Source organism: Eulemur rufifrons, chromosome 7, assembly GCF_041146395.1.
Source record: "Eulemur rufifrons isolate Redbay chromosome 7, OSU_ERuf_1, whole genome shotgun sequence".
NCBI classification, from domain to species: Eukaryota; Metazoa; Chordata; class Mammalia; order Primates; family Lemuridae; genus Eulemur; species Eulemur rufifrons.
Genome location: NC_090989.1, coordinates 103,862,223 through 103,879,269, shown reverse-complemented (window position 1 = coordinate 103,879,269; position 17,047 = coordinate 103,862,223). Strand labels below are relative to the sequence as shown.

The window sequence follows — 17,047 nt, the reverse complement described above, 5'->3', positions numbered from 1 at the left end:
CCCAAGCTCGGGCTTGTGAAAGCATAGGTCAGCTTGGCAGGGCATGTGTTAAACAGATGATTTAAAACTTTGTGACCAGCCATAATGACAGCTTAGAATAAAAGAAAAGCTGTTCCCCTGAGATACCAAGGAATTCTAGGGCAAGGCTGCTGTTTCCTGCAACCTCAGCAAGAGTGAGCGATCAGATGATCAGATCCCTCCCATTCGCCAGACAGGGTGACAAAGGCCAGGCTTCTGCTTCCCCCAGTCAAAGACAGGCAGGGCTCCTGGAGTGCTGAGGCCTTGGTACCTTGCTCTTCTTCCTCTGTTCCTTCCCCAGAGGGTGCCCTGCCCCTCCACACTCCCAGAGAGCCACTCTGTATGCCAGTCTTCTTTTGCTTGCCTCTTTTGTCAAGGTCGTCGCCCACTTTCTCTGCCTGGAACACAGTTCTGTGTACCTGACTCAAATATTTGTTGAATGGTCAAAGGGCTGAATGAACCCATGAATAAAATGCTCTTCTCTCCTCTGCCTTTGACTAGCAGCTCCATCTTCATTCCCAGAGCACCCAGTACACTTCACCCATAACTCATATCCCACTTGTTATTACTTGTCCAATGTCTGGGCTTTGCCCACTAAAATGTAAGTTTTGACCGTTTCTATCTTACTCATCATTCTATTTTCAGCCACTAGCCAGGTGCACGGCACATACTAAGTTATTAATAAATATTGGTTGAATAGATGAATATATTCTCAAGTTCTTATCTTGAAGTTACAAAACCACTGTTGTCTATGCGAGGTGATTTGTCAGAGCACCTGATACACAAATATAGCAGCAAAGAAATCTTTTCAGTCTGGCCTTGTCCTGCTTATGCAACTCGGATTTCTCAGTTCTGTATTTCTCTGTCAAGGCTCCTAGGTTTAGCCCCTTTCAGTCTGATCCATCTCCTTTGCTAGCAGTAAAGTCCATTACTCTCTTCTCAGTTGCCTAATTTGCCTTCCTAATTCCACCCTCCTAAGCTAGAACTAGGTCAACGAGGAAACAGTTTCTGTATGTGTTTCTCTTTTCCCATTATTTTCCTGTTTTAGGGAGAATTTCAACTAATTTCCTATTCAGGTAAGCATTTACAGCTCTGTAGGATGAAAGTGTCTACTAGTCTGGTTTTCCTTTTCCAACTCAAGTTCTTTCTGAATTCCTCCCTTCTCATAACTCATTTCTGCTCTCCTTTAATTAAACCCCTGTGCTCTTCTTCTCTTGGACACCATTATTTAGCTAAGCATTGCTGTTCTTCAACAACCATCATTCTCTAAGGCTCCTCTATCCCTGGTTGCTTCATTCATAACATGTCAATTGAAATTCCTAGTCAGCTCACAAGCACAGATTCATTTATGGCGGCACATTGCAAGTGACTCCTTACCTCTAGGTTGCCAATAAAGTAGGAGCTTTGCTTGTCAGCTGAACACTGGGTAAGTTGGGGAATTGAAAGAGACCTGAGCATAACAAAACGGCCCTTCCTGTCTAGATACAGTTACAGTATAGGAGATCATGTGCATTATCAAAGACACAGTCTTGTTTAAGGTGAAAACCTGCAAGCTCTGTGAGGGCAGGGATTATGTCTGTTTATTCACCATGGCATATCCAGTTGCTAATAGTGTCAGATATAAAGAGGTACTCAATATTTGTAGAAAATGAAACACTTCGGAGTCTTCATGCTTCACAAGTAGAAAATCTTTTGGAGAGGCAAATGATTTAATATAATCCTTTGAGTGTTCTGTAATAGAAAATAGCTATTTACTCAGTAAAAAATTTAAACATGTGGAGCCAAACACTGTCTTGTGCCAACCAAATGCTTGATTTATTAATAGGTACTAAATGTAATAGTACTCTCCAGAGAAGAGCCTTTTCACAATTTGGCTTCATTTTAGGTAACATTCTAGAAGCACCGTTGGTTGACCTAGCTTGTCCTCTTGCTTGTCTTTTTACAAAGGCCTTTTTACAATTTGACTTCGTTTTAGGCAACATTCTAGAAGCTCTGTTGACCTAGCTTGTCCTCCACTCCCTAACCAAAACAGATGCAAAGGCAGGATACTTTGAGTTACTGTCAGTAATTACATATTATGGAAGTCTGCTGGTCATTCTTGACCAACAACATGATCTAAAATACCAAAATATTTACACAGAAGGAAAAGGGTGTATAATCCCATTGCTTCCTCTTCAGAGACATCTGCCAGGGTCCAGGGAGCTTGGGATCTACCTGAAGAGTGTTACTAAGAGCACAGTGTAGCCTTTTCATGACCTTCTATGGCTTTAGTTAAAAAAGGAACATTACAGTTCATTGACATTATAATCAACAGCAGATCTGATAACTTATTTTAAGTGATATATTGTATTTAAATTACAAGTATAATCCCTAATAGCTTTTTGCCAGCAGAGAGTCTTTTAGGATTCAAAATGCAAATTGCACCTGAAAAAGAAAAATTATTTTTAGACTTAGGGCACTTTAACTTAACTGTAACAGAGTTATGGTGCTGCTTTTTTTTTTTTTTTTTTGTATTAACAAAATATGTTTTGGTTTTGAATTTTGGAGGAAACCCTACTGGAAAATTATTGCCAGTCCTGTCTTGGCTGTGAGCCATTTATTAAAATGAGCAATGAGATAAAGATAAAGAATTTCACTAATTTGGGGTGTGCTAACTAAAGATTATTACTGTGGGTCCATTAGACTTGAGATTTTTGTGATTATCTCAACAAATTCTAATGAGAGAAAAAAATTCATATAGCTATACACACGTTATGGAGCAATTAAAATCTTAATTGAGTGTCAAGAAAAACAGTGGTTGCTGTATAACTTAATTTGGATTCTCTCCCTCTCTCTGTAGAGCTTCTGAAATTTCTTTAATGTTATTTGGAGGTACGGCAGAATTATACTGTGGAAAAAGCATCAGCTTAAAATTAGACATAGGTTCATCTAAATTCATATTGATGACCTGGGGTATGAAACCACCCTCTGCTAAGATTTCCTTAAAGTAGGGGTAATATGTCCTACTTGATAAAGCATTTTTAAGGAAGTGAAATGATTAGAACCAAAGAGGCAGTTTAGTATAGCAGTTAACAGCCCAGACTATGGCCATCAGGCTACTTGAGCTCAGCTTTGCCCTTTACCAACTATGTGACCTTGGGCACAAATAACTTACCCTCAGTTTCTGTATCTCTAAAATAGGGACAAAAATATGGTTACCTTATAGGGTTAAATGTAAACAAACATTAAAGAAAGCATTTAACACTTAAGTGCACATATAGTAATAACATTCATCGGGTGTCGGGCAGATGGGGGGGTGATGGGTATATTCACGCCTATTAGGTGTGGCGCGCACCGTCTGGGGGATGGACACGCTTGAAGCTCTGACTCGGGTGGGGCAAAGGCAATATATGTAACTTAAACATTTGTACCCCCGTAATATGCTGAAATAAAAAAAAATTAAAAATTAAAAAAAGAAAAAAAGAAAGCATGAAGCCACGTGTCAAACATTGGCTTCTAGTTGTTGTTGTTGTTGTTATGTATAAGCATCTTTGGCTGAACCCAAATGAAAATCCTACAGTTTACAGTGTATGTGTAAACCTGATGGTGAGTTTGTCTGTAAATCTGATAGCAAATGGATTCCAGGTTGACTATTTATTATAGGCATGTACCTATATGTTTGTGTATACATACTTGTGTTGTACGTATAAGGCCTATGCATTTAAAGTGAATTAGTCACATATATATGAAATACAGTTAAAAATGAATTACTCCCCAAACTTTAACATCAAAAGTAGATCTCCTTCCTTGAGAGTGCAGCTGTACAGAGTAAATTCTCTGTGCTTGGGAACTCCTCCCAGATCTACTTGTGTAAATCCACAGGCAGTTTCTGAACACTTGTATAGTGGTGGCTTTTCTTGGTACTAACCAATTAGACAAGTATAAGATTTGACCTTGGCTTGCCTGGAACTTAACCAGTGGTTGACAAGGAGTGTTTAAATTAAATGATAAACTAGCAGCCCAGGTTAAACTCAGCACCTGGTAGCACCACGCCTCACCTTTCTTCAACCAAGGCATCACAAAAGCAATCTGGGGACAGGGATTTTCATGTAAAAATGAAGAGTAAATTGTGGAGGAACCCAAAGTGTTTAAATGAAAGCCATTTTGTTTTTGTTAGCATTAGAGTCTCTGCCGTTTGCTAATTTTTAGTCATTTTCTCTTCAGGAATGGCCCCCCAGGTTCCAGTTTTCACACTGCTGCCTTTGGAATGGAGTCCTTTGTGACCTGTTGTGATTACATTGCATTTTCCTTGTGTTCTTTCAAAACGTTCTGACTTTGCCTTAATTTTGGTTGGGGGGATGGTGGGAGGAGGGCGGCAGCAGGGGAGTGAGGTCAGCAGTACTTTCAGCACGTTGTCAAAGGAGATTTCTGCATTGTCAAAGACCACCTAGTAAGTAATATCAAGCTCAGTGTCTGTTAATAAAGTGAACACTTTTGACAGAAAATTTGGTCACAAATGGGTGTCCTAAGTTCTCCGCAAAAGAACATTTGCTAGTGGGTGCTCTGACATTTCTCTGACCTCTTCTGGACACTTCCAGAACAGTCATAAGTGAGACTAATTATAGTGATTTTAAGATACTGACATCAAAATATTGTGTGTTTGAGGTCAGGAAGCTGAGGGCTTAGGCCAGTTTGGAGAGAACAAGCTGAAAACAGTCTTGCTTGTGTACCGTTCCCTAAACCTTACTTCAGTACAGGGCAGGAATAGTCAATGAGGAAATTTTGCCATGGTGCCAGGGGTGCCTATGTGGTGCATATGTTATAAATAGGTGCTAACCTATTTAAAACGTGATGAATTATGAGTTTATAGTGACCAAGAGTTTTTTAAGTAGAGTAGTAATTGAGCAAGAAATTGTGTCTCATTCACATTTAATTTTGTTGCCTATTTTGTATATTTTCCTAGATGTCTCAAAAAGTCCCAAAGAGACATAAGCACAAAAGGACATAAGTACAGTCACTTCTTATTATTTGTGGATTGCATATTGCTAATTCACCTTCTCACTAAAATTTATTTGTAACCACCAAATCACTGCTCACTGCTTTTTCATAGTCATTTGCAGACACATGTAGATTGGTTAAAAACATTTGCGTCTCCCTACATGCATGTACTCGGCAGGGGTCAAACAAGGGGAATGTAGACAAGGGTCCTTTTTGCAGTCCATTTTGAGCCATGTTTCTTGCATTTTTGTGCTGTTTGATTTTATTGTTTAAAATGGTCCACAAGCATAGTGTGGAGGTACTACTCAGCGTTCCTAAGTGCAAGAAGGTTCTGATGTGTCTTACAGAGAAAATACCCATGGTAGATAAGCATTGTTCAGGCTTATCTATGAGCTATAGGGCTGTTGCTGTGAATTCAATATTAATGAATCAATAATATATATTAAATTAAGTGTCTTTGAACAGAAACACGTAAAACAAGGTTATGTATTGATCATTGTGTGATCAGAAGCTCACAGGAGCCTAACTTTGTGTTTCCGCTAGGGTCAATGATTCAGTATTCACTAATTCAATGTTAATGGTGACTTAATAGAATAAAACTCCTGAAAATAACAAGAATAAGACCTATTGTTTTATAATTCTCATGAATTCAATCACAGGGGAAAGCCTCAATGAACTACTAAGTAGGGACCAGCATTAAAAAATTAAACCCATTTAAAAAGTATTACAGCACAGAACTTTATGCTACCTATTTTATTCATTTGCTGCTTATAGTAATCATATTTATATCAGTTTTATCCTATTTTCCTGATAATGTCCCCCCAGGAGCATTTGACAAATGTAGAAATTTCTTTAAATGTACACACATGTGCACACACATACATACACACACGCACACACACACACACACACACACACAAACAGGACCAGAAAACTAGCCTCTAGGGAATGTACATATATAAATATTAAAATAGCTGTTTTGTATAGTGCCAAAAATCCTATTTTCAGTTAGCAAACTCTTGGTATTGTTGGAAAGAAGGCATGCTGAAGGCCATTGGCATTCGAGAGCATACCGAGGATGGATTGCCTCTTCTTAAGGTAGACATGTAGCAGGGTTCCAGCGTAACTGGAATCCCACCACATCTAATCATGTCTGGCAGGCCGGTAGAATGGAGAGTCTCAAGTCTCTTCTGAGAGTCTTGAAAGCCTGCTGAGATGTCAACAACAGACATCAGAGAAGTGATTATGAATATAGTTCACTCCAAAACCAGGCCTATTGGTGCCTATGGTTCTTGGGAGAGGAGAGCATGGAGGTAAATCTAAGACAGTTATTTCCCTGTAGGCACAAGAGCCCTGCTTGAGGCTCAAGACAGTGAAAGAAGAGGGAGGGAGGCTTCTCCTGCATCATTCAGCTGTAGCACCCAGAGGGAACTGGCCCATGATGAAGCCTGGGCAGGAAGTTGTAGAGGCTAACATCAACGGAACAGAGGGGAGGCCTGGAGGAGTGGACTTTGCATGAGACACATGTGAGGTTCCCTGCAGCCCTTTGCCAGACACTCGTAGGGGATTGACATCACTACGAAATATGGATTACCACGATGTGAGCCCATTTGCACTTGCAGACCAAAAAGACAAGGGGAAATATTCCTGACTTACATAAGTATGGGACCATTTTTACTTTCTGACATTAGATCTGTTTGTCTCACTTCCCATGTTTCTCTATTGTCTAATATGGTGGTTCCCCTGGCTGAACATGAGAACCACTCGGAAAGCCTTAGAAAAATGTCTGAATCTACCCTAAAGATTCAGATTGAGTTGATCAGGAGTGGATCCTGGTCATCTGTGTATATAAAAAGTTTCTCAGGTGATACACATGTTTGGCCAGAGTTGAAAAATGCAACCCTAAAACATATTACTGAAATTTTTCACACTCCATAAACCCAGTGTGCCCTAGAGATAGGTTAGGCGGGAACACCTACATGTCCGCCTCGAGAAAATGCACTCCTGGGTGTGCCTTTGAGCAGGTCCACCTGAGTGGCCTCCAAGCCTGTCTGCTTACTGCACTGTGAAGAATTCATCTGTGGATGCTCCAAGTCCTAATGCTGTACTTTCTCCTGCCTTTGCTCTGTAGGTCATTGGTGATAAGGCTGAGACTGGAGAAGGAGAGAAGCTGTGGTGTCAGAGGGGGAGGAAGGAGAGGGAGTGCGGAACAGGGCAGGGCCGGGGAAAGCAAAGGGTACTTGAGAAAGAGTGGGGAGGAAGGCCATGCAAGGCTGCGTCTCACGTGCCCTCTCCTCTGTGTCCAAAGCAGGGAGGGATGAGAGTGAACTCAGAGCCACATTTGCCTAAGCACAATCCTGGGGTACCATCATTTACTAGCTGCTTGATCTTGGGAAAATTACTTAATCTCATACAACTGAAAAGTGGTGGAGCTCTGGGATCCAAAACAGGTCTGTCTGACTTTAACACCCAAACATTTTTCCAGCTAATACAGCATCTCCCAATCCATACCCACACAATAGATCTTCGGTGATGAATACAGTAATTAATAATTTCCCAGATGATAGTTGAGCTTGTTTTTAAATTTCTGTAGTCAAATAAGTTGGGAGAGTGTTACAAGGAGATTAGTTAGAAAAAAAAATGGTGTCATTTATTATCAGCTCGAAACATTCAGAAATGTCATTTGTAAGAAATAAGCTCATTATTAATGGAAGATTACTTTTCTTGTCTTTATGTGACTATTTTCTTAAATTAAAATAAACTTTTTTTCCTTATTACAAAAGCAATGCATGTTCATCTAATACAAATTGGAAAATAAAGATAAGCAAATAACACAAAATTAAACACACTCACAATACCTCTACTCGAATATAACTGCTGTAAATGCCCTAATATGTATCCTTCTAGACTTTCTGTGCTTTTATTTAGGTTTTTAAAAATCATAGTATATTCTCTCTCACTGTTCGAGGTCTGGTCAACAACATTCCACATCAATACCTTTACTACATCATTTTTTATGTCTGCTTATTAAGGTGAATAATTTTGTTTGATTTTAAGCCACATTTGTTTACTCAGATGTCAGAGACCCACAGATAAGGAAACATCTGAAGAGCCCAGGTGTGGTTATGTGGAGAGGTTGAGTAATTCAAAACAAAGCACGAAACATAAAAACAATTACAACCCGTTTGACAGTCGTACGTCTGTTTCCTACGGCCTCTACCCACAAGTCTACTGCTGACTTCAAAGAAAAGTCAGCACAGAGGAGGTCCGGAGGGTGAGGTGCAAAACGAGAATCAAACCCACGATAAGAGATTAAAGGAAGGTTGATCAAAGACCCAGCATAAAAGTGTTAGCCCATGACTTGCCTTGGCCCATGGCCCCCAAATATTCATCAGAGCAGAGAGCTTTCTTTGAAGTGATTGGAAGCACCATGCTCAGAATAGCTCTCTGGTCAAAGGGAAATTTAAAAAGTGGCCCCAGAAGGAGTTAGCAAAGTTCCTCTGCATATCCCTCATAAACTGTCTCTTTGGTTTTTTTGTGCAGATGCAAGTACTTTACTATAGTGGGTATCAGGTGAGAAAATTTGAACCGGAGGAGGGGAAGGCTGATCTTTCTTCCTCCTGGGAGATGTGGGAAGTACAGTTGCTCTCACAGGACAGAGAATTTGCCCTCATGATCAGAGAACTGCAGCCACTGCCCATCGCTTTTATTCAGGGTGTTATAAGGGCATGTGGTATTTCCAAATAGGCGATAAGACTCGTTTATGACTCTCCATGTTCATTCTACTTGGTCGTTGTTCACTACTCTCCTGAGTAGAGTTTATTTTTCTGTGGTGTTATGACAGAATCCATACATTTCCCCAGAGAAGGGGAGAAAATAGAGGTGCTCCCCAAATGACAGTAGCCTTTACAAAATTCAGTTTAAATTTTTAAAAGTATTTTAAAAGAGACAAGTTACATAAAATTTCTTAAAGTATGTTCTTAGAACATCTGTAGTTAGCACTTCTTTCGGGCTCCAATTTTCTGGTTTTTCACTTTACATGATAATCCTCATATTTAGGGTCTCTATTTTCTCTTCCCCCATCATCTTATCTTTATGTCCTTCAAAATTCAAGGGAATTACTTTTTCTCCCTACCGTATTTGGATGGATTTCCTAATCTTTGCCTGAGGTTTTAAAGTTAGAGCATTCACTGCCGGTCTTGATGGAGCACAGTGTTAAGCTCCATGAGAGACTGGGAAATGCATTCCCCACTTTCACAGAGCCGCAGTCCTGGTGAAGAGGTGATGAATTTGCGTGAAAAAAAATGAACATGAGGCAAGCTAATACAGGCTTTGTAAGGACAGTCTTTCACGAAGAAGGAGGATTTGAACTAGGCTTTGAGAATGCCTGAAATTTCAAAGTGTGAAATAATACAAAAGAATATCTATTAGTAGGGGTTGCAGATGGATAACATGGTTAAAGTTAGAGCAAAAAGTTTTTTGTAAGGACGCAAGATGTCTCACAGCAGAAACTTAATACGCGCGTTTAACTGAGCATGTGGCTCACGTGAGAAAGTACCAAGAGAGAAACTTCGTTAGATATATTAGTGTTCAAATATGCTGTGGAATTGGGATTTCATTATGAATGCAAAAGGACTGTATTGAAAACATCAGAGTGAAAAATGACACGCCGAAATGTTTTGAGAACATTAATCTGCCTGTGGAGTGCGGGGATGGACCAGGATTGGGCGAGGCCTGGGGCCACAGCTTAGGCTACAGGGCGTAAATACAGCCTGAGAGAAAAAGGGCCTGAGGTAGAGTGGAAACAGTGGCATTGGAAGAGATGGAATGGACTCTCAAGGCCCTGAACTGGGAACTGATCTGACCCTTGGGAACAGGGGAGGGAGATGTGCAGGAGGAGAGGGTGGGAGGACTCATAGATGATTCAGGCACATGTAAACATAATTGCACCCCTATTACCTAGGTGCTAGCTGATGAGAATACAAAGAGATAAATGGCATCAACAAATGGTTAGGTAGACAAAGTATCCACAATACTTAAAGTGGCCTCAGCTAAGCATTAAAGACTGAGTGAGGCAATGAGCTCTCGGGAGTTCAGAGAAAGAAATATTCCTTGGCCGGGCGCGGTGGCTCACGCCTGTAATCCTAGCACTCTGGGAGGCCGAGGTGGGCGGATCGTTTGAGCTCAGGAGTTCGAGACCAGCCTGAGCAAGAGCGAGACCCCATCTCTACTAAAAATAGAAAGAAATTATATGGACAGCTAAAAATATATATAGAAAAAATTAGCCGGGCATGGTGGTGCATGCCTGTAGTCCCAGCTACTTGGGAGGCTGAGACAGGAGGATCCCTTGAGCTCAGGAGTTTGAGGTTGCTGTGAGCTAGGCTGACGCCACGGCACTCACTCTAGCCTGGGCAACAGAGTGAGACTCTGTCTCAAAAAAAAAAAAGAAAAAAAAAGAAATATTCCTTGAAGTCTGGAGTCGTGGGAGCATCAGGGAGGAGATGGTATGAGAGTTGAACCTTGAATGATGGGTAGAATTTGGAAAGAGTCAGGGGTGGGGGCGTGGGAGTTAAAGCTGTGGGTTGAGGAGGGCAGAAGCAAAGGCGCAGGACTAGGAAAACACAAGGAGTGTTTGCAGCACACTGAGCAGGCCTGTCTGGTTGGAACAGAGTTTGCATAAAAACACTGAGAGGGGAAAAGGTGAGGGTGGAGACATGAAGAGTCTGGTAAAGGTTTAGAGGCCAAGTTAAAGAGTCTGTAGTTCAACCTGGGAAACATTAAGCCAGAGACATTTTTGAGCAAGGTCATGATCACTACAAAAGGGTTTTGGAAAGTTTAATCTGTGAAGGATGTGCAAAATATATCAAGGTGACTTCTTTCTAGTCAAAAGGGAATGAAAATGTAAACTAGGTTGACAGTGACCGTAAGACAAGAGGTACAGAAAAGAGGCAAAGGAATTGCCAATAAACCCCAGGGGAATGGAGAAATACAGAGTTTTACCCAAGGTTTCAAACCTGGGAGGCTGTATAACAATTGTGCTATATAGCAAAGCATAAAAATCAAGAGAGAAATGGTCTGGAGGCAGCTCCAAGAGTGTAGTATTGAAGAAATGGAGACAAGCAAACGTGCCCAAGGGGTGGTTAGAAGTGGGGCATGCGGCTCAGCTGGTAAGCAGATTTACCATACCAAGTTGAAAAAATCCACACAGCGCAGCAAGTGTTTGAAGTTTTTAATACATTAATTAATTCATGAAGTGAAGTATTTTCAAAAGCTCGTTTGAGAGCTATATTCTCTTGATACAGATGAATTCTCAATTGCTCTTTTGTTTTCATTGCAAAACAGTTCAATTTGTATGAGACAGAATGTGGGGAGGGTAGTAACAGGGTTTCCTCTGTTCCAGGTGGAGACATTATGGGCATTGGGCCATATTCTCCTGTTTGGTGGTAATAAATCATATTTCAGACATTGTTCTATCAATTGAAGCACCTAGCAGAGTCAGTGTCTTGCACATTGTAAATACTCAGTGTTGGTTGATTTGCATTTTCATCATGGTCCTCAAAGATGAAAGAGTGGACCTGAGAAAAACTAACAAGCTTACAGCCAATTTTATAATGACAGACTCTACATAAGCAAATGCAAATTGGATGTCAAATTTGAATTGCAAAAATTTTATAAGCAAGGTCCAAGAAGTAATAACTAGGCTTCAGATCCTTACTAAAATGATAAAAACCCATTAACAATCATCCATCCCTTGGAGTCTCAGAGACATTCAAAAGTCACAGCACCCTGAAGAGCAGAGTTGGCAACTAAAGTTATAAAGAATGACAGGTTAACAGGCCCAGGATGGCCAAGGCACAGTAGACCAATATTCTTTTTTCTTCTGAGATAAGAACTGGCAAAAAACTCAGATATTGGAGGGCCAGGAAGGGGGAAAGCTATGAGATGTAGGGTGGGAGGACCCAGACAGCTCCAAAATAAAAAGAACCAACTATAGTGAAAGAAAAGAGGTTTATGCAGAGACAATGTTCATCATTCCACCTGAATTGACAGTATATAAGAAAGAAAAAGGAACATCCGTCCAGTTGATGTGATCGAAAGAGGGAGCAACATGCCTCTTGTTTTCCTTCCAAACCACTCGAGAAATACACCCTTTGTTTTATCTAGTCCTTTCCCTGGTCTTTCAGCTGCTCGACTGATCCAGAACATGGATGCCACCGCTGAGCCTTGTACAGACTTTTTCAAATACGCCTGCGGAGGCTGGTTGAAACGCAACGTCATTCCCGAGACCAGCTCCCGTTACAGTAACTTTGACATTTTAAGAGATGAACTAGAAGTCATTTTGAAAGGTTAGTGGAGATTGTGTCTGTTCATCAAGGATTTCTCTCTTAATATATCCATAGTTTAAAGGTACAACTGTTAGCCATTACAAGGAATATTGCAAAAGATTAAAGTTGGTAATCCCTCCAGGTTTGTGGACCATCACTGAATCACCTCGAGGGTGGTAGATGCTGAAATGGATATGTTGGCATCTCTTAGCATTCCTGCTTTCATTTGTAGGTATGCATATGAAAACTCTATCATCCTTAGAGATGGCAGTTGTATGCAATTTACAGAAGAATAAAAATTAGATTGCCACTAAAAATTACTTCTGCTGCCTCTGTACCCCAGCCCTGTGTTAAAGTCGCTATGTTGCTGAAATTTCCCTTCCCAGCATAGGTATATTATTCTAAGACACTCCCTGGGAAGTTAAACAAGTCTAGATAAGTCCCTACTGTTCTGCAATCTCATCCTCTGTTCCATGCTCTTCTAGAAGTTACTTTGTAGAAAAACAATTTTTGCTATTTTTTAACGTCCAAACAAGTAGAACAATTCATTTAATTCATTTGGAGCATGAACAGTACAATCACACAAAGATAATTATTTTCTAGCCATCAAAGGACTATCCATATTACATTCCAAATTCCTCTGTATTATTTTTGTTTTCTTTTTAATCTCAGGTTCAAGCAAAGTAACTATTTTCTGTGGCAGAGCAGTACACATCACTGTTCATAAAATAAGATAATCTGGTCAAAAAGACTTGCATCTAAGTTGGCTAATGAAACTAACTCCCAGTTCTGTGCTAGGAATGATGATCTGGTGGGGTTTATTTTTTCCTATAAGGTTTTGGAATGGGAAAGCAGAGAACACACTTGCAGAAAAGAGAATTTTTTTACTGAACGTACTTTGCAAATGTTAATTACAGCATCAAATGAGCAATTATGTTGATGTGTTTTATTAAATGCCCTATTTCAGATGTCCTTCAAGAACCCAAAACTGAAGATATAGTAGCAGTGCAGAAAGCAAAAACATTGTACAGGTCTTGTGTAAATGAATGTAAGTGCACTTCATTTGATTTCATTAGGAATGTGCATATTTTGGTGCCAAAATATGCATAGACTTCATATTGAATTTATTTTCATTGTTTTCAAAAGCTGCGATTGATAGTAGAGGCGGAACACCTCTACTCAAATTGTTACCAGATATATATGGGTGGCCAGTAGCGACAGAAAACTGGGAGCAAACATATGGTGAGGCAATTTTTTCTTTTTTAAAAAATTAATTTCCACATAAAAGCTATGTTATTTTATAGTATGGTTAATGAAATAAAGTTTTTAAAGATATATTTCACCTTTCATTGCTTTAGGTCCTTCTTGGACAGCGGAGAAATCTATTGCACAACTGAATTCTAAATATGGGAAAAAAGTCCTTATTAATTTTTTTGTTGGCACTGATGATAAGAACTCTATGAACCATATAATTCATGTAAGTTTGTGTGGCAACAGCCAAAGTTATCTTTAAATTATAATAAAACTTCCACACACATTGTTATTATTGATATTTAGAAATAATACATATTTTCATTTGAATTGCATAGATAAGGTGGTAATAAATGCATGCTCTGTCCCTGATACCTGGAGTCACAATTTTGAAAGTATTTTCTTAATATTGTGTTTTAGACATTCACCTCTCACTTCCCTTACCTCTGTTTTAGATATTCATGCTTCATAAAATAAATAACAGAGGCAATTCAGAAAAAGCACCCAATTTCTTTGTATATTTAATGAAAGGAGCCTGCTTTGATTTATATAAGTAATGCAGGTCTGGAAACCAAAAATTCCCAATTGTTTACAAAAAGAACATAAAAAAGGGATTTGGAAATAATTTTGGTCCTCATTAAAGAATATTTGTACTTTTTTCTCAATCAAGGTAAATAAAATGCCATTCTTTTTACATAGCTTTATTAGATTTTTTAAAATGTAAACCATTTATTTAAGTGTCACCTAAGACTAGATTAATGAGTATGTTTGGAATGGACTAAAAATTCTATAGATTTTTTATTTAGTCTCCTATAAAAGAAATCATAACAAAAGCAGGTCACAGAATCGTATCCATGTCACTATTGCATAAATCTTTATGATCATTTTTATTAAAATCATGAAAGGGATTGAACCCAACTCTCTCCAAACTATCCCTTTTCACTGATGACAAGATCCTGTATCTAGACAATGCCAAAGACTCCACCAGGAGACTCCTGGAATTGATAAATAAATTCAGCAAAGTCTCAGGTTACAAAATCAATGTACACAAATCCGTAGCATTTCTATATACTAATAACAGTCAAGCTGAGAGTCAAATCAAAGTCTCAATACCATTCACAATAGCCACAAAGAAAATAAAATACCTAGGAATATATTTACCCAAGAAGGTGAAAGATTTCTACAAGGAGAACTAAGAAATACTGAGGAAAGAAATCACAGAGGACACAAACAAATGAAAAAACATATCTTGCTCATGGATCAGTAGAATCAACATTGTTAAACTGTCCATACTATCCAAAGTGATTTGCCAATTCAATGCAATCCCCATCAAAATACCAATGTCATATTTTACAGATCTAGAAAAATTAATTCTCTCCTACAGTGGACTCCTTTTCTCCCTTCCAAAATTCTCTCCTGGGGCCAAATGCCAGCATAATCACTGAAAATCAGGAGGTTGAGGAAGAAGGATCAGGGCCCTTCATTTGAAGATAACTTCCGGCTCTTTCTATACCAGTCCTTTTGGTTATGTTTCTTTTGTATTAGCATAGGCTCTTCACTGCTGCTAGGATTCTCACTTTAACCGATAATTACCCATAAATACTTGGTTTGTCCCCACACTTATGCTACCAGGCAGTGAATAAGAAACTATCTCACAAAGCTATGAGTATGTCCAGGTAGCTCTCACTTGGGTATCGAAGGTAGGCCAGACACCCTAGAGCAGAACTGAGTTTCCTCTTTCACACACCTAGCTGCTGTCTGGCTGTGCTGAAGTTCTGAGCAGAGCAGCTTTGGGGAGAACCAAGGAGAAGTCTTCACCATACCCCTGTGGTAAAGGATATTAAAAAATTTCTGGCAAGAGTTAACTAGCTAAAAAGTTCTAGAGTTACCACAGAGGTTTTCTACTCCCCTCATCCATCCATCCAAATGAACTTGAAGGATATGACCCACTACTCCCACCAATTAAGTGGATCCCAAATAAGGGTGGGAGTGGACCCAGAGTGGCATAATAGAATCGCAGGAACCTGGGAAGCCCTGAAAATATGTAATTTAGAAACTCCCCAGTCCTAGAGTCTACCATGTTTTTGTTTACCTGCACCTTCTGCTCTGTATTAAAAATCCTTCCCAGTGTATTTTTTGTTCATTTTCTTCAGTTTTCCTCAAATATCTGCGGCACAATACTCCAGATTATCTACTGCTGATCAGTTTAACACTTACAAATAGTGTGGAAACCATTTCCTAATTATATATTTGCTCGGTGTCTGTGTTACCCTTATAAACAGCAAGACTAGAATCTTGTGCATATACAGATAGGCATGCTTGTATTTTTTCTAACTGGTCTATATCAGTTGAACGATTTATTTTCTTTTATGTATTTTTTTTATAGTTTGACCAACCTCGACTTGGCCTCCCTTCCAGAGACTACTATGAATGCACTGGAATATATACAGAGGTAAAAAAAGGAAAAAGAAAGAAAAGAAAAAAAGGAAAAAGAAAAGAAATAGCTAAAACCAAACCACAGAACCATCTGGTGTAAACCTTAAGACTATAGGCAAATTTAAACTTAACTTTCTTATGTTATTCACTCAGGATAGACACTTAAAATCACACATAATAGTGAGCTACCTTTGGTAGAAGGAACATTTTCAATAGAATGAATGAGGTATTTTAAAAAACAAGAAAACTTGAAATTTCTTATTTGTATCTTAATTCTTAGTATTTATATCATATGACTCATTTTGAAAAGTCAGTTTTAAATGCTTTAATCAGCCTGTAAATTGGATAATTTTAAAAATGAACAGATTTATCATGGTCCAGGGTGGTGCCAGTGGAGACCAGGGAGTGGGCCAGTGAAATACATACTCTGTGCAGCATTTTTCCAGAATGTTCTGATTTGACTCTCAGATGACTATGCAGGTAGGGGCATTGGGCTCAGACAAACCTTTGCAGCTACCTTCTGACTCTAATGATGGTCAGCTAGCCAGTGGGCATCTCATTGCACAGAGCTGCTGGACATTTGGCTATTCTGGAATGCTTTCTTGTTGTCTTACAAGTTTGCCTCCCTTGGGCTGATACTCATGTGCTCTTCTGACTGAAGTAAGGAACCACCAGATAGAAAACTAGTAATGTTATCTATGATTAGATATTGGGGGAAGGTGCTGGTCCTACAAAGGTTTCCCTTACAATTATTTTGTGCTTCAGAAGTCAGTCAGGTTTCCCTTTGATGATCCTAATGGGTCACAGTGTGCTGGTGTGACTGCAATTACTCCCTGGTTACAATTATTAGCTAAATATGTTTATGATTAACATTTCTTTTGCCTTACTACTAGGTTCAAATAACATGAAATAAATTCAGTGTGTCTGTCTTAGTCCATTTTTGTTACTATAAAGGAGCACCCACAGCTGGGTAATTGCTAAAGAAAGGATGTTTATGTGGCTCATGGTTCTGCAGGCTGTACAAGAAGCATGGCGCCAGC

At 39.3% G+C, this 17,047-nt stretch overlaps 1 protein-coding gene across 4 annotated transcripts in view; it reads left to right on the top strand.

Moving 5' to 3' along the window:
* MME (membrane metalloendopeptidase) overlaps positions 1 to 17,047 on the top strand; it is a 90,611-nt gene that overhangs the window by 19,291 nt on the left and 54,273 nt on the right. For all 4 annotated transcript variants that reach the window (XM_069475308.1, XM_069475307.1, XM_069475305.1 and 1 more), the window contains 5 exons: positions 12,180 to 12,341; positions 13,288 to 13,368; positions 13,467 to 13,562; positions 13,679 to 13,797; positions 15,958 to 16,023. In XM_069475308.1, coding sequence (XP_069331409.1) covers positions 12,180 to 12,341; positions 13,288 to 13,368; positions 13,467 to 13,562; positions 13,679 to 13,797; positions 15,958 to 16,023 — 524 coding nt within the window. The remainder of the gene's footprint in view (positions 1 to 12,179; positions 12,342 to 13,287; positions 13,369 to 13,466; positions 13,563 to 13,678; positions 13,798 to 15,957; positions 16,024 to 17,047) is intronic.